Source organism: Monodelphis domestica, chromosome 2, assembly GCF_027887165.1.
Source record: "Monodelphis domestica isolate mMonDom1 chromosome 2, mMonDom1.pri, whole genome shotgun sequence".
Taxonomy (NCBI): Eukaryota; Metazoa; Chordata; class Mammalia; order Didelphimorphia; family Didelphidae; genus Monodelphis; species Monodelphis domestica.
In genome coordinates this window covers 415,058,903-415,081,954 of record NC_077228.1, presented here as the reverse complement: position 1 = coordinate 415,081,954, position 23,052 = coordinate 415,058,903, and the positions used below count along the sequence as shown (strand labels likewise).

The 23,052-nt window shown below is 38.3% G+C and overlaps 1 protein-coding gene across 1 annotated transcript in view; it reads right to left on the bottom strand.

The window, feature by feature from the left end:
* The window catches only part of HECA (hdc homolog, cell cycle regulator), a 50,012-nt gene that overhangs the window by 7,640 nt on the left and 19,320 nt on the right, over positions 1-23,052 (bottom strand). The window contains exon 2 of the mRNA XM_001370281.4: positions 5,646-6,686. Coding sequence (XP_001370318.1) covers positions 5,646-6,686 — 1,041 coding nt within the window. The remainder of the gene's footprint in view (positions 1-5,645; positions 6,687-23,052) is intronic.

The window sequence follows — 23,052 nt, the reverse complement described above, 5'->3', positions numbered from 1 at the left end:
ACTTCCCTGAGCCTCAGTTTCCACATCTGCCAAACAGGGATAATGCCAGTAGTACCTATTTTGCATAATTCTCATATGGTATTTGGAGTTTGCAAAACACTTTTAATAATGATCTTATTTATCATAAAAACAATCCAGTGAGGTAAATATCACTTACAAGGGGTAGTGGTCTAAAACTATCCTATCAATCAATGATTTAGGTATTGCCCTAAAATGAGAGGTACTGCAATAAAAAAAAAAAGATCAACACCATCTTTTGTACTCTTGGCCAAAACTCTTAAGAGCCCAAAAATTGTGGTATAGTCAACAATTCCTTACTGTACATTTCCCTTCCATATTTTTTCATTGCTGTTATAATTTTTTTATGATTTACAGCAATCAGTCAACAGGCATTTATTGTCTACTATATTTTAAGCACTACTCTGGGTGCTGGGAATTAGTCTCATAGATTCAGAGGTAAAAAAAGACCTTAGAAAACTATCTGGTACCGTTTCCTCACATTTTACAGATGAGGAAAACTGAGACCTTTTTTTTTTCCTTGTAAATCTTATTCCTGTTTTTCTTCTGTGTACATTCTCCCTCTTCAATTCCAAATTTCAACTATTTATTTGTCTTCAAATATTCAACAGGATTTTCCTCTAATGAATAGAGCATTCTACATAAGTGAACAATCTGCAAGGTTGATTTGACCTTGATTTTAACAGAATTCCCTATATTTCAATCAATGCATGTGGTCAGTATGTGCTATGAAGATCCATATCAACAAGAAGAGCAGAGTTGTCAAGAAAAGGACACAAGTAGCCTAACACATCTAGGAATCCAAGCAAAAAAGTTCTAATTCAGGTCTTATCTTCAAGGGACTAGCTTCCTCATATGATAAAATAATCTAAAGCTTTGCTAATAGGGGCAACTAGATGGTGAATAGAGAGTCAAGCCTGGAGATAGGAGGTTCTGGGTTCAAATCTGAACTAAGACACTTCTTAGTTGTATGACCGAGGGCAAGTCATTTAACCCCCAATGCCTAACTCAATAGGTTTAAATAAATAAGTGAATAAATAAATAAAAGAAGCTTTGCTATGCCACTGTCACCTCCATTATAGATAAAACAGTATTAGTACAATATCTTCTTAGTAATTAGTATTGAAGAACCAGCCTCCAAGCCCCATTTGGCTTGATATTGCATTACTTAGCACGGTAAGTGGTATAGTGGATGGCAAAGTTCCAATACTCCATATGCTCACATTAAAAAATTTGAGAAAGATCTCAAAAAGCATCTAAGAACATGTATTCTGGTAGGTAAGAATGTAAATAATTAGGTCCATACAAGATACCAAGGCCATGGAAGGTATCTCAAAGGGAAGGAAGTAGTGGGGTCTGATAGAAACATCAAGAAAAGATTCTTAGTGAAGACAGGATGTAAGGTGAGACTCAAAGGCAGGGAAACCAAGAGGTAGAGCTAATAAGAAGCATCCCAATACTGTAGAATAGCTACTTCTAAAGGAAATGAGCCCTAGAGATGGGAGGTCCTGGGTTCAAATCTAACTTCACAGTCTTCCTTGCTGTGTGACCCTGGACAAGTCACTTAATCCCCATTGCCCAATTCTTACTGCTCTTCAATCTTGATTCCAAGACAGAAGGTATGGGTTAAAAAAAAATAAATTGAGATGAGGAGAATGTCAAAAATGAGGAACAAACAGACCGGTGTAGCAATAGCATAGAATACATGGAAGGGAATAAAGTATGAGAAGATTGTAAAGATAGGAATGGGTCAGTCTGTGAAGGCCTTTTAAAAGGACCTTATTTTGATCTTAGGAAGTAATAAGAAGCCTGACATTTACCTGGGCTTGGGATAAGGGAGTGACCTGAACATGTCTTGGCTTTAGGAAAATCACTGGCAGGTGAATGGAAGAAGAGTTTGGAATGGAAAGGGAGCTGGGGGAGGAAGACCAATTAAAAGGCTATTTCAATAGTTAAAAGGAGCCAAACTAGGATGGAACTAGACTACTCAAGTGGAGCAAAGATATTGTATACAAGAGTTGTAATAGTAAAAATGGCAAGCTTTGGTATGAGGCTGGCTATGTGGAACAAGTGAGAAAAGAGTCAGGGATAACACTAAGGTTTCAAGTCTGGATGACTCAAAAAATAAAAGTATGCTCTATAGTAATAGTGAAAATTGGAAAAGAGGAGGGTTTAATGACTTCTATCTTAGACATGGTGATGTCTAAATTTCTTGGCAAAAAAAAAAATACTCATTGAGATGTCCAGAAGGAATTGCTCCTACCAGTCTGTAGCCTGGGGAAAAGTAGGGCTAGATATAGGGATCTAGGAATCACTGTATTAAAGAAAAAAGGAACTCAAAGGTTGATATCATTAGTTGGTAAGGCCACTGATAGAGGACAGAAAAACAGGTAGGAGGAAAATCTAGGAGTGTCCAACAATAGAGGGTGATTAACAAAGCCAAATGCTATATAGAGGTCAAGAATGATAAGGACTGAGGAAAAGCCATTAAATTTGAAAATTAAATGCTAACACGTGCTACTGACAAATTTGTAGGTACCAGTCTTAACACTGATATCTGAAACAATTTTATCATAATTAACTTATCCTATTTTCTTTCGTGTGAAGGAAATTTACCATCCTTCTCTGGTCTAGCAAATGTGACGTCATCCCCTGTCCATGACCCTCATACCTGGTGTCAGTCTGAATGTAATGTCAGCCTAAAATGAAGGAGGGTATAGGAGGGGGCTAAATCAATCTCTCTCTCAAGCTCTCTCTGTCTTGGATGGAAAAGTTAAGAGTACTCTCTCTGTCTCTCTCAATCTCTCATTTCCCCTTCCTTCTTCTACCTATATATAATTTCATAATAAAATCCTTAAATTCATTACAAGACTCCTATTTTCATTAAAAGACCTTACTCTCCCATTTCTCCCCTCTTATCCAATCAGTTACCAGAACTTGTCTTTCAAACCACTGTAACTTCTCTTGTTCCTTTCACTTCTCTGATTCCGCCATCACCCTGGAACAGTCCATACCCCAATCTCTTCAAGCCCAGGCTATTACAATAACCTAGTTGGCGTTCCCTGACTTAAACCATTCCTCACTCTTATTTATCCTTCACTCAAGTGTCAAATTTATCTTCCCACAACACAAGTCTGACCATATCTCCCTAAATATGACAAATTCTAGTAATCAAATACAAAATCCTGTTAAGTTTTTAAAATTCTTCATAATCTGGTTCTTCCTACCTTACAAATCTTCTACCCACTCTTCTCCACATATTTATGATCCAGTTTAAAACCAGCATTCTTGCTGTTTCTTGAACAAGAAACTCTTATGTACTGACTCTAGGCACTTAGTGAAAAGTGACTTAGTAACTATCCCCTGTGCCTGGAACTCTCTCTGATCGCCATCTCCTGATTTCTTTCAAATCTAAGTCAAAGTCACTTTCTACAAGAAGCCTTTCCACAAGTACTCCTTAATCTTAACACATATTATTATCCTGCATATATCTTGTTGGCCATAAATGGCGACATATTGTCTCTCCCATTAGACTGTGACATCCTTGAAATCAGGGGCTGTTTTACTATCTTTCTTTGTATATTTGGAACTTGGCACAGTGCCTGGCACATAGAAGTTAATTTAATAAATGCCTGAAGATTTAACATTATTACTTTAGGGGATACGACCCTTCTTCCTTGTCTTCTAGGCTAGACATCTTAGAATTTTACTCCTTTTCTTTCATCCCCTGCCATTAATTCCTGTAATTTCTTCTTTCAAGATGTTTGACATTTAACCTTTCCTTTCTATTCATATTCTATTCATATTAAATTCCCTAATTCTAGATCTTTATCAACTTGTGCCTAGATTAATGCACTAGCCTCTTATCTACCTCCATTCTCTCTCCTTTCCACCAAATCATTCTGTACAGTGCCACTAGACTAACTTTGCCAAAATACTACTTTCATTATACCACTCCTTTTTCAAAAACCCTTAATGGTGCCCCAAAAATTGCAGGATAAAATCCTAATTTCTTAGCTTAGCATTCAAGATCTCTACAATGGCCCCAAATATACTTTTCCAATATCTCTGCTTCTGCAAAAATGGTCTACTTCAGGAGGGCAGCTGGGTAGCTCAATGGATTGAGAGTCTGGCCTAGAGACGGGAGGTCCTAGGTTCAAATCTGGCCTCAGACACTTCCCAGCTGTGTGACCCTGGGCAAGTCACTTAACCCCCTTTGCCTAGCCTTTACCACTCTTCTGCCTTGGAGCCAATACACAGTATTGACTCAAAGACAGAAGGTAAGGGTTTAAAAAAAAAAAAGGTCTACTTCAGCCAAACATCTACTCAAATTTCCTAAAAATTGCCTGAATTTTACCATATCTCTCCTCTGGCTTCCATTTCTCAATCTACTTACCTTTCTACCCAAAAACCCTACCTTCCACCAAAGGTCCAACTTAAATCATACCGCCAAGAAAAAGCCTTTCCTGACTACAATGGGATATAATTACTTATTTTGAAATTTCTCTGCATTATCATTATTTCTTTATTACTTGGAATCAGAGGCATATTACCACAGATTTTGTTCTATAAAGGCCCTTAAATGTCATCTACTTCAATCCCTTCATTTAAGAAATGCAGAAACCAAAGCCAAGAGAGTTAAGCCTAAAATCACACAATCACATAAGTGAAAGAGTTTCTGACTTCAAATCCACCTTATATGTATCTATCTGCTCTACCCAAATATATTCTTCTCTCCTTGGGAAAACTGGGCAGGGGTGATGTCTTATGTTTATGTACCTAGTACAATACAGGCACTCAGTAACTATTTAATTGAATAAAAAGACCACTCTTAACAAGAAAGGGTAGAGGTCAGCCCCACCCATGTGCTCACATTGTTTGTGAGGTTGCAGCCTCTCAATAGTCTTCCCCCCACCCCCACCCCCACCCCCGCCTTAATTCCACCTATCTGTGTTCTACTGGAAATGGTAGGTTCCATAAATACAGAGAATTCCTTTGATTTTTCCTTTGAGGTCTAGAATAAACAAAAAGTCTCTGCAGGTTACAAATAGTCAAAAAGAGCTTCTCTTAAGCCATTTTCTCAATAGTCCTCAATAGTCCTAAATTCTGCTATCCCTGCTCCCCAAGGCATCCTTAAGACTACTTTACCAGACTTAAAACCTCTTCAAGCCTCTCCAGCCCTCATCTTCCTCAATCCTGATATGCCATGATATGAAATGAAGAGTTTAAAGCAGCCTATTATGTATAGCTTTCCAGGGACACTGACAGAAAAAAAAATTGCAACAGCAGCTTATTTCCTGCAAGCTGCAGAGTAAGCCATTCAATTCATTCTTTGAAATCTCACACGATCAAAAGGGAATTGCTACACACCAGCAGCCTTGAACAAATCTCTCTTCATTGGAGAACATAAACACAAAATGACCTTCTCCCACTAAGAAAATATCCCTGTGCTGGAAAGGATGACATCAAGTTTTTACTATATCATTGGGTAAAGTTGAAACAACAAACATCCAAATATTATCCAGTATCTGACTAAAAACAACATAACAATATCTAAGATGAGACAAAGAAAACCAATTCCTGGTCTTTAAAAAGGGAAAGCAGGCAAGGCGAACTAACACCTATACCTTGAAGGTGACAAGGAACATCATATTCAATTTCATCATGTCTTGATGGGCTTAAAAACAGGGTTCCATCCACTAAAGGGAACTGTTCGAATACTGGAAGGGCCCGGTGGCAAAGGGCACAGTTTACAACATTTCTGTGGCTGGCACTAAGGGCAGCAAGAATGAATTTCCGTAGATCCTCCCCTTGGCCCACTTGGGCATCATCTTCCATCCTTACGTGGAAAGTGTTCAGCTTGTGCCTAGGGATGTGAGTAAGGAGTTCTGAAAGGTCAAGTCGCCTCAGAAATTGCACTGGAGCATCAAAGTGCCCACCCCTGTGTGCCGGCAAGCCAGTTGCCCCATAGTCAAAGTGAGCATTTCGGAACATGCCTCCACCAGCCATGTTCTTTTTGTGAGGCTCCAAGTGAATGGCATTCTTTAAAAATTCCCCAAGGTATCTTGAGGATCGAGGTCCGCTGAAATGGGCAGGAGAGAGAATAGAGTACCCTGTAGGGGGAGACTGGCCAGGAGAACCACAGGGGGAGCGCACTCCATAGCCTCCCGCATTGACCCCTTTCTCCTGGGAGTTCTGCCTGTCCATGGAATGCCGCCGAGGGAGGTCATGACTCAGGCCTTTCTGGGCCTTGTTAAGAGGCCTACACTTTTTTACCTCCTCCCCAGTCTCTGCCATTGGCCTCCCACTGCCCTTCTCTGACATGGACTTCTTCTTTTTCTCATCATGCATCCGCTTCACCTGGTACCAGTCTGTATCTTTCTTCAAGTGGCCCTGTCCACAGCGGCAGGAGCAGAAGCGAAAGGCGAGATCATAGCCCTTCTTGGTCCACATGTTCTGGCGACACTGCTTTTCATTCCAGCTCCGAGCTCGGCCAATGCAGTTAAATTGAACCAGGATGCTACTTTCCCATTCATAAAAACACTGAAGATGCATCCAGGTGCTGTAGGGGCAGTGCTCATTGTTGCAGACCACCTTCTGGTAATCGTCCTTGTCCAGATCAACTGGCCTTCCAAAGCTGCAGATGAGTGGCGTGGCACAAGGTGCTTCTGAGGAAAACAAAATAGACAAGTCAACCAAGATGGACACTTACTGCCATTCATGTTACACTACGCTGAGCCTCATGCTGATGTCTGTTCTGAGATAAAAGCTATCATTTAGCCTGATAAGGCAAAAAGTACCATCAAGGTTTTGCAACAGAGCCAAAAATACATATAGAATGAGACAGCGCTTTGCTCTCATTCTTCATGGCCACCCCTTCTCTGGGGAGGGAGGGAGGTTTTTGTTGTTTTTAGCTAACTACAGGTAAATATCCATGAACTTAGGAATAGCAAATAATTAGATCTATGTATGTTGTTCTGATAAATGACATTATTCAATGAGGTCCAATCTTTTTTTTTAAAAAAACAAGTCACCACAGAGAAGCAAGAAGTAAAATATGGTAAGCATGTATAAATGCTATCCATGATCAAGTAATACCAATACAAGTGAGAAAAATGATTCTAAAGAAGGCAGGTTCTCATCTTATATAACCAGAAAAGCATTCCTATAAGACTGCCTCATGTTCATTCCTTATACAAGTAAACATATCACTGATTTTCACCAGAGTAAGAACTGGGGAACAAACATGTCGTACAATCAATCAAAGTCCATTTACTTGCTGATACGCTGAGGGTGGGGATGGGGAAGATCTAACATTCACAGAGTAAACACAAAGTAATTTGAGAAGAGAGAGACTGGGTTTTAGGAAGTTTCTCATAGGAAGTAAAATGTGAGCTGTATCTTGAAGAAGCAAGGTATCTCAAAAAAGGGCAAAATTAAGAAGGGAGTATATTCAAAACATGGGGGATGCTAAATGTTGGGAACAACTAGAAGTAAATATCAAGTGTAAACTTCTTGAGGGCAGGGACTGCCTGGCCTCTTTTTGGATCCTCAGTACTTAGCACAGTGCCTGATCAATAATAGGCATTTAATAAATGTTTATCAACTGACTGATAGTGCAAAAGGGCAATATAAGAAATATTCCAAAAGGTAGACTGGAGCTCAAATGCTAAAGGTTTTTAAGCATCAGATTTTTGGCACCTCCTATAACCATGCATTGGGGGCTATTTACACAGAGTTGTAGTTGTTTTTTAAACTAGAGCTGTGATTTCATTGGTGCAAGGAGCTCCTGCTAAGGAATTTTATCTACCAATGTGGATTGGCACTTTCTTTGCAACTTACACTCAGAAAGAATTTCCTGAAGGTACTCAGAGGTTAAGTGACTGGCCAAGGGTCAAACCCATTAACATCATAAGCAACTCTTGTGTCAGTTTACTGCCTCTGTAAACCTTAAAATTTCTTAGACTTATAAATGTTGGAAATTTCACCATTGGGAAATTTCATACTTGAAAAATTTCCTATTGATAATGGGAACTCTATTGGAATGTGAACCCCATTGGCATGGGAGGTTCCTCCTCCTCCCTTCTTAAGATTACTTTAGGACAGAAACCTTTTGCTGAACAATGGAAAGGGCTTTGACCTATGCTTAAGCACAGAACAGGAATTTCTTTGAGTCATGATTGATTTTAGAATTGATACAATGGAGATACTTGGAATGACAGAACCAAGTCTTGGAAATTGCAATCTCCACCCTACTCAGTCCTAACAGGATTTAGGAAGGGCTGCAGCATAGATCAAAATTTAATTATTCCAATCTCTACCCTACTCAGGGTAACAGGATTTAGGAAGGGCTGTAGCAAAGGATCAAGATTTAATTATTGAGAATATGACCTTCAACAGACATGTGCAAAGCCACAGACCTCTGGGCGGTCCTGGGTTAAGCTAGAGCCACCATTGGCACAGGGAAGACATGGACAGTGATTGGTAGATGTGAGAACTGAGGGGAGGGAACTGGGATGGTGTCCTTAAAGATAGCGGGGTCTGAGGACTGGGGGAGTGGGTTGGAGAGGTTTTGGCTCTGAGAGGTTGTGCTGGCTCTGAAGGAAGCTGCTCTGAAGGAAGCTGGAGGTGGAGGCCCCTGAGACTGTTTCTCCATTTTGGTCACGTGAGTAATAGGGACTGATCTCCTTTCTTTGCCTCAGCTATCTAAGGGCTTGGGCCTTTTGGCCCAGCCTAACAGAAGGGGTATTTAAGCCCTATTCCCTTCTCTCCCCTTTCTTTCTCCCTCTCTCTCTCTAATACCTTTCTTCATCCTGCTTGTAATTAAACTCCATAAAAGGTTGACTGCTGACTTGAGTTTTCATTTAGGAATTACATAGCTGAATTCCTTGGCGACCTTAAATTAATATATATCAGTCTTTTAAAGTGATTTCCTTGTCACACCTCCCTACATGTATATAGTATAGGTACTTAGAGCTATTTACCTGTCTTTGTATCCTTTGGCAAGTCCTTACCTTCTCTAAGGGATGGCCTAGAAGCAGGGTTCTTAACTGAGGGTCCAAAAGTACTTTAGAATGGTAAGGAGTGGGGAAGCTAGGTGGCTCAGTGGATTGAGAGTAAAAAGTCCTTAAACTGACAGTGTTGGCAAGACTCTCTTGGATAACAACAGCAATCATCCTAAAGAAACAAATTCAGTAAAAAACAAATAACTGATACAAAATTAAACCAAAGCTTAACCAGCTCAACTGACCTTAAAGAAAACTGCATAATTAAATGTTCCTAATATTAGAAAACTCATTTGGCAAGGACTACTTAAGTTGGAACACAAAAGAAAACAACCAGAGATTCCACACAACTCTGCAGAAAGTTCAATAGCCTTGGCTTCAGATTTTGAAGTTTCTACAAATCTACAAGTCACTGAAATATGTATCCCACATAAACTGAGCTGCTGCTGAGGATCTAATAGGCCCAATACTTAATTATAAATATGAAAAACTAGATTTGGATTTAAAGGGTTACAGTCATTTGACTTTTAAAATAAAAACAGAGGGTAAAAACCTGAAACATATTTTGAAATATAATTCCATTTCAAAGGGTGGGGAATCAGTTTCCTGATCTGTAAAACAAGTCTTTAGGATAATGAATTCCTAAGTTCTAAATCGATGCTCTAAAGAAGGAGGGAAGGGGTCTTTCTGAGGCAAGGGGAGAGGAGAAATAACAAGGACAACAAAGAAAAAAGAAAGCAGAGTAGGAAGGTCGGAAAGAAAAAAATGACAATCATAAAAAAAAAGATACACACAAATCTCAGCAACTCAAAGGGAAAACCATTGCTATATAAAGAGACCTTGACAGAAATGAAAAGGCAGAGAAGCATAGATAGAGCCTCCTAAAACTTAAATATTGGCCTTGGTTATCAAGAGCTAGTACTATATATGGGGCTTCACTATTTCCCTCTTTTGAAATGATAGTGGCTCAGTCATTTAGTTCTTTAATCTCTAAAGTAAAAAAAGGTCAACAACAAATTCAATTGAATAAACATTTTTTTCTTAAACAGCTACTAGCTATAAGGTATAACTAAAAATGCTGGACACAACAACTTGGAAGAGAGAAAATTTGCAGGGTGGAGCATAGGAAAAGGAATTGCATAGCATCTTTTAGATTGCATAGCAGTAAAATAAACCCAGGGCCAGATACCAGAAAGCTGTGGGCTGGAGATTCCCTATGTTTGACCTATTTATTCTCTGATAGTATTTTTCAGTTTGCTATGACCAAAGTTAAAATTTTAAATATATACAAAAGGCAAGTTATTTCATAAGAGATTCCAGCTCTAAAACCACTAAAATTCCCATTCCTCATTTACTGATTTGTCACTTCAGATAACCTATCACATCATCTGACCTTTCTGAACCACAGTTCCCTGATCTATAAAATGAAAAGGTTAAATTACTTGGTTTCTAAGGTCTTTTCCAGTTCTAAAACTCCTACTATCCTACATTACTCCTTAGTTAACTTGAACAAGAGCCTCTATTCTATGCTACTGCTTTATGAATTATTATAGGTCTTCATTAATAAAAATGAGAAAAATGCTGCTAGAAACAAATTCATAAGACTATAATGCGGTAAAGTTTATTAAGCATAATATAAATTATAGGCTTCCAAAGGAATTATTCTAAGCAAAGGATCTTTACTAATGGGCAACAAACTTTTAAAAAAGTTAATAGTATAAGTAGCAATGCAATGATCCAGGACATTCCAGAGTAACTTATGAGAAAGAACACTATCCACATCCAGAGAAAGAACTATGGCAGCAGAAACACAATAGGAAAACTTATGATCAATCACGTGGTTCAATGGGGATATGATTTAGGGTTTTGATGTTAAAAGATCACTACTGCAAATGTGAATAACATGGAAATAGGTTATACATGTATAACCCAGTGGAACTGTTTGTTAGCTCCAGGAGAGGGTAGGGAAGAGGGATGGGGAAAATCATGAATCATGGAAACATGGAAAATATTCTAAATAAATATAAGTTAATAGCATAAAAAGAAAAGAAAGCACTATTAGTGTTCAATCTAACAAATATTTATTAAATTGACATTGTATGAAAGGTACTGTTGGATACAAAGATTTAAAAAAACCTAGTTGTTGCCTTCAAGATTACAATTTAGAAGGATGATAAAGTTTGTATCAAGTGTGCAAAACATTAGAGAACCATGAGTGATTTATGAGCTAACTGTAGGAGAGGGAGATGCTGGGAAAGAAACAGAACTCAAAATCATTTATAAGAGGTAGTACCTAGACTGGACATTGAAATAAGGAAAGAACTTGGATATGTGTCACAAGAAGATTCTATAGTACCCAGTTTTCCATCTAATCTTTTCTATAATCTGTTAGCATTTTCTTTAAAGTCTGCCTCACAAGCTTCCCTTCCAGCTAAAACATGAACATATCCTCCACTGCACCCAAAGTAGCTTGCTATTCCCTCACACACTCCTGTCACCATTTCCGTTTTTCTCACACCGTATCCTACATATTCTTCAGCACTAACTTCTTTTGCTTCAACAAAACACTCCACTCTACCTTCCAACACAAAGCATTTTCACTAGTTGTCTCTCATGTTTAGAACTCTTTCCTCATCTTCATCTTCTGACTTTCTTTAAATCAAAGCTGTAAGGGGATACTCATGCTGATTTGGGCCTCTTTATTTATGCTGTTTCTTCCCACCTTCAATGGTCTCTCCTTTGTTTATACTGTAATACTACTTATCCTTGTACCACTGAGAAAATTATCTTTTAGCACTATATGCCATGTATTGTCAGTCAGCCTACTAGTATTTTTTGTTAAGTACCTACTATATTATGTGCCAGGCTCTGTGATAAGAGGTAGGTATGCAAAGAAAGGATAAGAAAAGTCCTGCTCTCAAAGAGCTAATGGGGAGAAGTAAATTTAAAATGTTTTCTCACAATTTATTATTCACCTGGAACAAGTCAAATTAAATCAATAAGTATTTACTAAGGACTTTCAAGCACTAGGTTAAACCATTGGTCAACAAAAAGAGAAATGGCACTAATATGACAAATTGCTATGTACAAAATCCCATAGCATCACACCATTTGCTTTTTACATAAAGATGCCACATAGTAAAATCCTGTGTCCTGTGTTAGTTCCTGTGAGCTAACACCTTGATCTTTTCCTGTACCAGTGTGTTGCTCATCTCATATTAGCAATTTAGTTTTCCTCCCAGTTGTCTGGCTTATGTCCCTCCCAAACATCAGTCTATTTAATTCTGAAATCTTAGAGCATTTGTCATCCTCAAACTGAATTGTTAACACATTATCTAAGGTGCCAAGAGGTTGTGCTGCTTAACCCAGAGTCAAATCAAGCTGACACAGAGGTCAAGAAGACCAAGTTCAAGCCTTAACTCTCACTTACAGTGTGGTCTTTCCTATGCAACCCCATTCCCATCTCTCTAATTTTGAAATCCTCTTGTGAAATCAGTTCTCCCATAGCTCTTGGAATGGAAGTGGCCCCAGTTCCATTCCTTTATGTCTCCACTCACCAGCCTAAATATAAAGTGCTATGCCCCTCCCTGACCAATACTCCCATAGGCATGTGGTCTCCCTTTTATAGTTATAGAAGCTCCTATAAAGCAAGGGCTGCCTTTTGCTTTTGTATCCCCAGTACATAGGTATAGTGCTTAGTACAAAGAAAACAATCCAAAAATACTTTAAAAAAATTTTTTTAAGATGCTAGTCCCATCTCTCCTTCCCTAATATCACCAAAAATTTAATGACTAGTTTCCTTTCACAGTATTTAATTTCATTGAGGAAACTGAAACCATTTACAATGAAACCCTTTGACATTCATCCTCTACCCTCTCCTCTTCCCTTCCCCCCAGTATCTGATTAGTGGCCCTTCTTGCCAGAATCTAGATCTCTGATCTCTGATCTAGATCGCCCCTGATCTCAACTTCATCTTGACTTTTCCAACAGATTACAAACTCTCCCTCTATCTATTGCTTTTTCCCATACTACTTTTTCAAATGAGCCCAACTCTCCATCCATATCAAACCCTCATCCTATCGCTTTACTGTTTCTCAGCTAAACTATTGAAAAAAAGTTAACCAAATTTGCTGCTTCAACAATTTCCTCATTCCTTTTAGTTTTCTTACTATGAACTTAATAAACATCAATAAATATGAACATTGTGTATTATACAATGAAAAAACAGAAAGGAGGGATTGTATTCAAAATTGCTCTTGCTTGACCTTTTATAATGGCTTCTGAATATGAATTCACTCAACTCAAACTACTCTTTCCAAAGTTACCAATGATCTAATTGTCTGATTATCTTTTCTCAGTCTTCATCCTTCTTGACCTGTATCTGACACCACTGATAACCCTCCACTTCTAAATAATGCCTCCTTTTCACTCCAGGTTTTCATGACACTCTTTTTCCTGGTTCTCCTGCTGCCTAATCACACTTTCTTAACTTCCTTTCCTGGCTTATTTTGAGTCTCATAACAGGCTATTCCACAAAGCTCTGTCCTGGGTCCCCTTGCCCTTCTCTTTCTACAAGCTACCTGCTACCATATTAGTTCTAATACGTTTATGATCTCTATGCAAATGACTCACTGATTTGTATATTCATTCAAATCCTTTACCTAGAGCTTGCACTTCAATCCTCTACCAACAACTACATATTCTTTATTTCAAAACAAACATGCCAAGGATATCTCAAACTCAGTATGTCTGAAACAGAACTAATTTCTCCCTAAACCCACTTCTGTCTTCCAAACTTCCTTATTTCTATAAAAGGCACTAGCATTCTGGTGATGGAATATTATTGTGTTATAAGGAATGATGAACAGGATGGTTTCAGAAAAAATTGGAAAGACCTACAAGTGCTGCAGAGTGAAATAAACAGAACCAGGAGAACATTGTACATAGTAACTGAAACACTGTGGGATGATCAAATGTGATAAGACTTTGCTACTAACAGCAATACAATGATTCAGGCCAATTGAGAGATTCATGAAAAAGAATGCTATTCACGTCCACAGAAAGAACTGCTGGAGTAGAAATGCAGGTGAAAACATGTGATTCATCATTTTGTTTATTTGGGTATATGTTTTGGTTTTATAAGATTGCTTGCTTACAAAAATGAATAATATGAAAATGTTTTGCATGATAATATAAGTATAACCCAGATTGAATTGTTTGTCAGCTCTAGGAGGGACAGAATATGGATCATATTTGGAAAACTTCTGTGGAAATTTGTTGTTAAAAAAAAAAAGGTGCCACCATTCTTCCAGACTCTCAGGTTTGCAATATGCAATATGAGTCTTAAACCTTGATTCCTCACTCTCCCATCATTACAAAGATCTAATCAATTGACAAATCTTGCAATTTCCATTCTCATAATTCTTGACTAACCTATTCTTTCTAATCACACAACCACCCTTGTTTTAGTTCATGCCCTTATCATCTCTCATTTGGTGTTTCTCCTTACTCCAATATACCATCCACAGATGTGCCCAATTGATTTTTTGAATGCAGATCTGACCATGCTACTGCCTCAACTCAAAAACCCCAGTGACTGCCTATTGTCTCTAAGGTAAAATAAACTCTTTGGCTGTTTTTTAAGTCCTTCCCAAGCTAGGATCAATCTCCTTCTCCAGTCTCACTATATTTGCTTTCAAGCATACTTGTGATCCAGCTAAGCCAGTGTTCCTTCACACATGACATTGTCTCCAGTCCTCATGACTTTGCCACAGCCCTGCACTCCACACCTCCACAAAAACACTCCCTCCTCTCCTCACATCCACTTCGTAGAATCCTCCTTTTCCTTCTAGACTCCTCTCAAGCACCACTTTCTACAAAACACCTTTCCAGAGGTTCATGCACGCCCTCTCACTCCCTTGTATTTACTTATGGTTATTCTATATGCAGGATGTCCCAAAAGACTTTTGGAACACTTATGGAATGCTTATATTGGCCCTAGCTGCCTCCCTGATTAAAAGTTATGTTCCTTGTGAGCATTAATTGTTTCATTAATTGTATCCTCAGATACAGCTCAGACTGAACACATAAATAAGTGCTTAATAAATGCTTTTTGACTGACTGAAAATACTGCCCATAGGATCCTGACACTTGCCAATCTCTTTTTATTAACTTCAGGTTCACCTTATTTGCTACATGATTATTCATGTAGAAAAGGAAGGAAGAGAAGAGAGAGGAGAGGCAGAATAGAAGAAAGTTCCTTTTTAATTGAAGACAAAGGGTAAAGTTCTTATTTAACTGAAAACTGGAAAACAAAAAAGTGTTTTTAACATTAGGCTAAGCACAGATGTGCTGATGTTAGCACCTTTAGCAGCTGGAATGCACTATGGAGTTTAAATTCAGTACAGATCTATGATCAATTTGATACACATCACAGGAGGCAAATAAATTTGGCAACCCTGAAACTATTCCATTATCCAGGTACTTAATGAAAATATTAAGGAGTACTAGGCAATAAAAATTTTATGAACCTTAAAATATATTTTTTCCTCAATCTATTGCTCAAATTAGTCTAACCCCATCACAAACACAAAAAAAATATCATTAAAATAGGAGTACTGAAATTCAGAATATATTAACCCAATAAATAGTCAAGAAGATCAATGGGGATAATTTGGAAGAGCACTTATTCTGATATCTGAAGGCCTGAGATTCAGATTATTCCTCTACCACTTAATATATGTGACCATGGGCAAGTAATGGCCTCTCTTGGGTCTTAATTTCCTCATCTAGAAAATGGGGGAGTTGGAAAAAATGATTTCTGAGGTTACTTTTAGCTCAAGATCCATGTATGATCTGTTGTACCCTCTATTAATAAACAATAAATCATAAGAGTAGCTGATAAGAATTTAGAAGAATGATCTCTTATCTAAGAGAAAGTTGTATAGTTTAGTCTCAAGCCCAAATTAAAAATTGACTTTAGGTTTAACCACACACACACATCTATATGATATGATCTGAGGTCAATTGTAAGACTTCACCTCCCACCAAGTGGTCAGCACTGCCTTTCTTTCTGATCTGAAATTGCTATTATTTAAGTCAGTCTATTGGGATAATCACCAAAGTGGGAGAATTATTTTTGGCTATTATTACACTATCCTCAGGAGTGTGCTGGGACCATTTAAACCACTTAGGTCCATTGCTAAATTGTTAGTGTTAGCATTTACACTTTGAAAATTAGCAAACACTACAAATCAGGGCTTTATTGATTGATTGATTGTCTTAAACTTAAGAAAATGATGGAGAAAATGTTCATAATGAAAATTAAACTTAGAAGTGTATCATAGTCCTTTGTCTCCCATATAGCCAGTTGTGAAGTATTTACCAGCATTCCCCCCTGATTTTCCTTCACTCAGATCAAAATCAATTGGCTTTAAAATACCTATTTGACCAAAAACTTTTACATTCTTGTGTTCAGATCTTCAAATGACTTAATTTTCCTTATATATCTACCTCTACCTCCCATAAGTAAATAAACAGTTACTGACCTACCTAGGGCAATAATTACAACTCACTCTACTCCTTTTGGTAAAGGATCTTTATTCTTCTAAAATGAGATATAATGAAAACAACCTCATGTGTTGAAATCTTGCTGCAAGAAAAAAGAAATTCATAGTTTTTTCAAAAAAGATAAACTTAGTAAATGTCAGTTGATTTCTGTCTCCCCCACTCCCCACCCCAGCCAGGAAAAAAACCAAGTGTACAATAGGCAAGATGTAACTTTGAAGAGACAGATATTTCCTTGTAGGTTGTGCACACCATCTCATTATTTTAAATTCACTTCGTATTTTGCATATGTTCTCAAAAAAACTTGTTTTACATGAAGTTTTCTGTGGCATTAAAAGACCCTTGAAAAATGGGAGGGAGAGATGCCATAACTAAACTGTATAATCCTTTCTACAGCACTGTCAAGTCATACAGCCTCTACTTTAAGACCTATAGTGAGGCTTCCATTACTTTTTCAAAGAGGCGGTTAGGTGGCACAGTACTGACGTGGAGTTAGGAAAACCTAACTAGTTGTGTGACAGGGGAAAGTCATTTAACCTCTGGCTGCCTCAGATTCCTCAGCTATAAAAATAAAGATAATATAGATAACATAGATAATATAATAATAAAGTGCTTATTATTAGCACAGTGCCTGGCACATAGAAATTTAATGCATTTTTTCATTTCTAAAGCAGCCCATACTGTAGTTCTAATGGCTAAAATACTTTTAAAAAGTTTTTTCCTTCTATGAAGACTAAATTTGCTCCACTGTTACTTCTACCCATTATTCCTACTTCTGCTCTCTTGGGCCAAGCAAGGATCAATCTAATGCTTCTTCCATATGACAGTTCTTAATCTACTGGCAAAGAGATACCTGCCACCATCCCAATCACCAAGCTTTCTCTTCTCCAGGCTAAATGTCCCCAGTATCTAACACCAATCTTCCTATGGCATAGCTTTCAGTATAGGATACTCTTTAGCTTAATGTTGTTTCCAAAATGTGGTATTAGAAAAGAATACAAGCAATATGAAATCCTAACTATCAAGTTACAGGAATGGCAATGTTTTTTATCATTAATGCCAATCAAGTGCTGATTACAAGTCTAAACCGTCTGAAAGAGCATTTTCAGAGGAATCTTCCAACCAAAAAAATTTGCTAAATACCTAAAAAAAAAAAAGCATAGCCCATATGTTTAAATATTCAAAAACCAGTTTAAACTCAAACAGGAGAATTTATGATATTGTATGTATATTTATACATATGATGGTACAGGCTTCCCCTAGATACCCCAAAACCACAGACTGTGTCCTAGGTCAGAGAATACATAAAAGTGTACTAAGGGAAGGTGACTTTGAGCTAGTATGACGATCCCCTCTGGTTTCTCACCTCATTCTTAATGAGCACAGATAGGTCCCTCCCAGCTTCCTCCTTATAAGCAATCTCAGATATCTGATTATCCTCTAAACTGAACAGTTCACCTCCTTTTGATTTGGAGGCATAGGACATAACCACATGACCCATTTCGAGTTCCAGAGACCCCTGTAACACGCCATCATCATTCCATCTCTAGTCATGTAGGTCCTGTTGTTGAAAGGGTATATAATAGAGCCCAGAACACATCTCTAGAAGGCAGCATTCCACCCACTCTGCCTCCCTCAGTCATCCCATTTGATTTAACCATTTAATCTACATTCATATTAATAAATCTCTTTTATTTTTAAGCTAGTCTGTCATTCTTGGGGTCAGCTGGGTAGCTCAGTGGATTGAGAGCCAGAACTAGAGACAGGAGGTCCTAAGTTCAAATCTGGTGTCAGACACTTCCCAGCTGTGTGACCCTGGGCAAGTCACTTAACCCCCATTGCCTAGCCCTTACCACTCTTCTGCCTTGGAACCAATACACAGTATTGATTCCAAGACGGAAGGTAAGGGTTAAAAAAAAAAAAGTCTTTGTCATTCTTGACAAGGGCAACCTGTCCAGATCCAGGGTTTTACCTTAAAGCTCTCCCACAACACATTCAAAGGTCTTCTTTATTTATGTCCATATATAAAATATTTTATATAAATGTGCAAATAAATGTCCATGTCTGCTCCCCAAAATGAAAGTTATCAAAAATATGATCTTTAAATGAAGAGGTTTTTCAAGAATAGAGCAATTTTAAATCAAGGTAGAGGCTGAGTAATGCCACTGAATCCACATTCAAGGGCTAGGTGGGGAAATAAAAAATTATTTTGAATTGTAAATACTGTTGTTAAGGAATTGAGTTTTCCTATCAACTTCAAAAATTGGCACAATAGAAAAGAACCACTCATTGGATTTGGAGTCATTCTACCTCTGTTCCAACCCTAGCCCTGCTATTTACAATCTATATAGCCTCTGAGCTGTCACTGAACTATCTGTGCCTAAGTATCCTCATCTGTAGAACAGGAGGACTTAACAACTTTTTTTGTCTTATGTATCATTTTGGCAGCCTGATGAAGAATAATACTGTAATTTGTTGCCTGTTATGGCTGTTCCAATGATATTATATTCTGTTTAAATAAATAGGTGCATACATGCACTCACACTTAAAATATATATAAATACATGTTTGGGAAAAGTATATTTCACTTTAATAATAAAGTTGGTACAAACTCATTTGTTATTCTATGTATACTATAACAGCTGTAAAAGTTAAAATTAAATCTCAATAATAATAATATATTAAGAGATTTATTAATTATCATTAGAAATCAAGGAAAAAAGAAGATACAAAATAAAGACCACATGCCCATGGCTGGTTAGCCATTTTTTAGTCAATCCCGCTCACCATCATCAATTCTGATTCTCCATCAGAGACAGGGAGCCTCCAAGGCCCATGGCCCTTTTTCCTCTGTCTACAGGAAGTACGTAATGACAAGAAGTTAGTGGGCTCTTGGGATATGTAGTTCTTTTTTTAGGATAATGGATTTTCAATCATGCATTCCCCCCTGGAACCTGTGGAAGACTATTCAGTCTCTCCAGTGGGTCTTGTAAACATACCGACTTTGAAATTGCTATAATTTGAGGATAAGAGGAAAAGAGAACATGGGTTTTAGGAATCTTAAACTGGGCAGGTCCAAATGGCAAAGAGTTGCAGGGAGATGAATTTCTCCCCTGAATCTCAGGTAAGATAAGTAAAAGGATCAGTGCACTCATGAATGGTAGAAGCTGTTTGAAATAGGCAATGCACTGCTCTTTCATAGAATACACCATGCTTGTAATTAACTTCCTGTTTAGAAGAGTTTCTTCCCTCTCCTCACCCCGCCCAGGTACCTTGCCACGTGGTGGCTAATTGTTGCCTAAGGAAAGAACACCCCAGTTTTTTTACCATCTGCCCTGACTCCTAGCTTCTTGGTGGCAGTAATCAGCAACAGCAGTAGGGGTCAGGGTCCAGTTGGAGGCCAATTTTAGGAGCAGAGTTGCTGAGGCCTGGGGCTGGAGCCAGGTAAGCGATCTGGGTTGAAAAGGTCAGGAGGAAGCAGTATCAGCAATGCCAGAGTCAGCAGGAATGAGGAACAAAAGACACAAGCAGTTGGGTGAGAGAAGTGGTTTATCTCTTCTTTGCCAAGTCCCCCAGTTAAAAATACCCCAGCCAATAGGGAAAGCAAGCAACTGGGCAAAAAGTAGGAAAAGAAAAACAGAGCAGCTCCAAAGAGAGGTGAACTTTTCAAGGGTGGGTGGGGTGGGCAAAAAGCTAACCCTGACCCATTTTCCTAACCTCAGTCTCACATGTTAATAGTTGGCAATCTTCATTTAACTATCCCCTTATATCTCAAAAATCTAGTACGCCCAAAAATATTCCTCCATCTTCTCCCCAACAGAAACTCCGCATGACTTACTTCCCTATTTCTTTCTGCAAGGCAGTCCATTATCACCTAGGTTCCAAATCTTATGTATTTCCACCATATGGATTTGACTCTTCCTCCAGGTCTCAATAAAGTACTTCTAATTTTATAATCAGTCTTTCATCTTCCTGACCACCCAAATCTAGCACACCACAGTATGTAGGAAAAACTGCAACCTTCCTTAGTTGGGGTATTAAAGCAGCCTAAGATTATAATTGCTAAAATTTTAGGCTACAGCATTAGTGATATATGTTGACCCTGTACTTCACTATACCCTCTAGGTCTCCAATACTCTATATTCATGTAGCTGTTGTTGTTTTAACACAAAGGGGATTTATAAGCACTCTACCAAGTTTAATCTTATTATATATCAAATCTATTATTCTAGCCTGTTTGAATCTCACCCAGCTTCATATTATCCACAAAGATAAAAATGACTCTGGATCTCAAGTACTACACTAACAGCCAGAAAACTGGGAACTCAGGAAAAAGCCTCATGACCTAAATGGAGCTTCAGATGCCAGACTGAACACCAAAAGGACCAGGGTCTTATATGCCAGGCTGTCTACTGAATTATAGGTCTATAAAGCCATTGTGCTGGCTTCATTATGGTATGCCTGTGAAACTTGGACAATAAGCCAATGCCATGCCAAGACATGAAATCACTTCCATATGAATTGTCTTAGAAGATTCTGAAAATCACCTGGCAGGATAAGGTACTGGACACTAAGGGACTTTTTGGAACTGAACTGCCAAGCAATCAGACTAGCTGGTCACGTTCTAATCTTAAATGTACATTTGCCTGAAAGTCTATTTTATGAAATACTCACTCAAGAAAAGCACTCACATGGAGATCAGTAGTGACAAGGACACTCTCCAGGTCTCTCTGAAGAATTTAAGAATCAATAGTGAGATGTGGGAGACACTGATTGAGGACTATCCTGCATGGCATGTCCTCTTCAAAGAAGGTGCTGTCCTAAAGAAGCAAATAGTGGTAACCCAAAAGAAACAGATGTAAATGTTTAGAGACATCTCCATCACAAATGTTCATAAGAGTTTATTTGTGCCCAACCCGTGGTAGAGCCTTTCAAGTTCATACTGATCTGATCACTCACAGACAGTCACACTGTGCATTGACCCTGACATACTGATGTCATTTTGGTAATCTTCAAAGGACAACTACCAACCAGTCCTGACAAGGAATCAACTGGACATTCCACATTAGACTATCTTCTGAGTATATTTCAACTTCCACCATCTTGGAATATAAATGCAAAACTCAGAAAATAAGCTTACAGAAGCCTGGTCTTTTCTTGAAGATATCTCATCTCTGGTTTTACTTTCTAAGATTAGTTGCTACTACTTTCATGGCTCTGCCTTCCCCCAAACTGCAAGAGACGGAAATGCCACAGTCCTTAACCCTACATACATTTTGTTTCCCTAGGATTCAGAAATCTTTCTATTCACATTTGAATAGCTCCTTCTCTTCAGATAGAATAACTGCCAAGTCTTGTTGTATCACCTCCACAACATTCTCTGACATCTATCCTGTTTGCTTCACTTTCACCCAATGCCACCAACTGATTATGAATCTACCTAGCTGTTCCATCACCCAGTTCAATCTTCCTATATATCAGACTGGTAATGATGTATATCCCGGACAGAATGTGAAAAAAGAAAAGTTCCCTCCAATAGATGAAATTGCAAAATATTAGGAAGGGAAACAATAATTACTAGCGGTCAATATGGATTCACCAACACTAAACTGTGTCAGACTAATCTCAGGACACTTTTGGACTGGCTTATTAGACTGATAAACCAGGGAAGTGCTGCGGACACAACACTCATGTATTTATAGCAAGATAATTGCCAAAATCTGCAGGTGGTTAAAGGGCAAACCAGTGATTCAAACTCAGGTCTTCTGATTCTAAATCCAGTGTTCTTCAAAACATATCCTATGTCAACATGGAATTTAGGAATCCCAAACTTGTGGCCTAGTGGGATCTGATGAACCCCAATTTTCAGATTTAGCTTGTAAATTGGAGATCCCAAAGCTTGTACTTGTTCCTTGTTCCTATGGGAATCTACCCTGATGGGAATCCCAAGTTAGAAGTTTCAGACTGAGGGACCCTCAGGGAAATGACAATCCTGGTTGGGTGAGATAAGCATATGCTAAGGACCCTCTTTGTTTTAGGTAGTCTCCCCTATTGTAGCAGAACCTTTCCCAAGAAGACCCACACCAGGGCAGGAACCATCCTTTAGTATCCATTTGTAAGTAGCCCCTTCTCTTACACCCTAGCCTCTAGCTATAATTCATTTCCCAAGCTTTGTTGTCGAGGCTAGTCCTACTGTCGAGCGCTAGGCCTACTAGCGCTGAACCCCTTTTGCCCTTGATTAAAGAGTGATTTTGACTATTTAATAGTTCTGTGTTTTTTCCAGTTGACAAGAGTTAAATTTGAACTTAGGTCTTCCTGACTGCAGACCTAATGCTCTATCACAGTGCCACCTATCAGCCCTGTTTAATAGTTTAAATCTATCTATATTATTTGTATCTTTTAAATATTCAAAACAATGATAAGAGTTGGATTCTGCCCAATATGGAGCTATTCTTATTGGGAT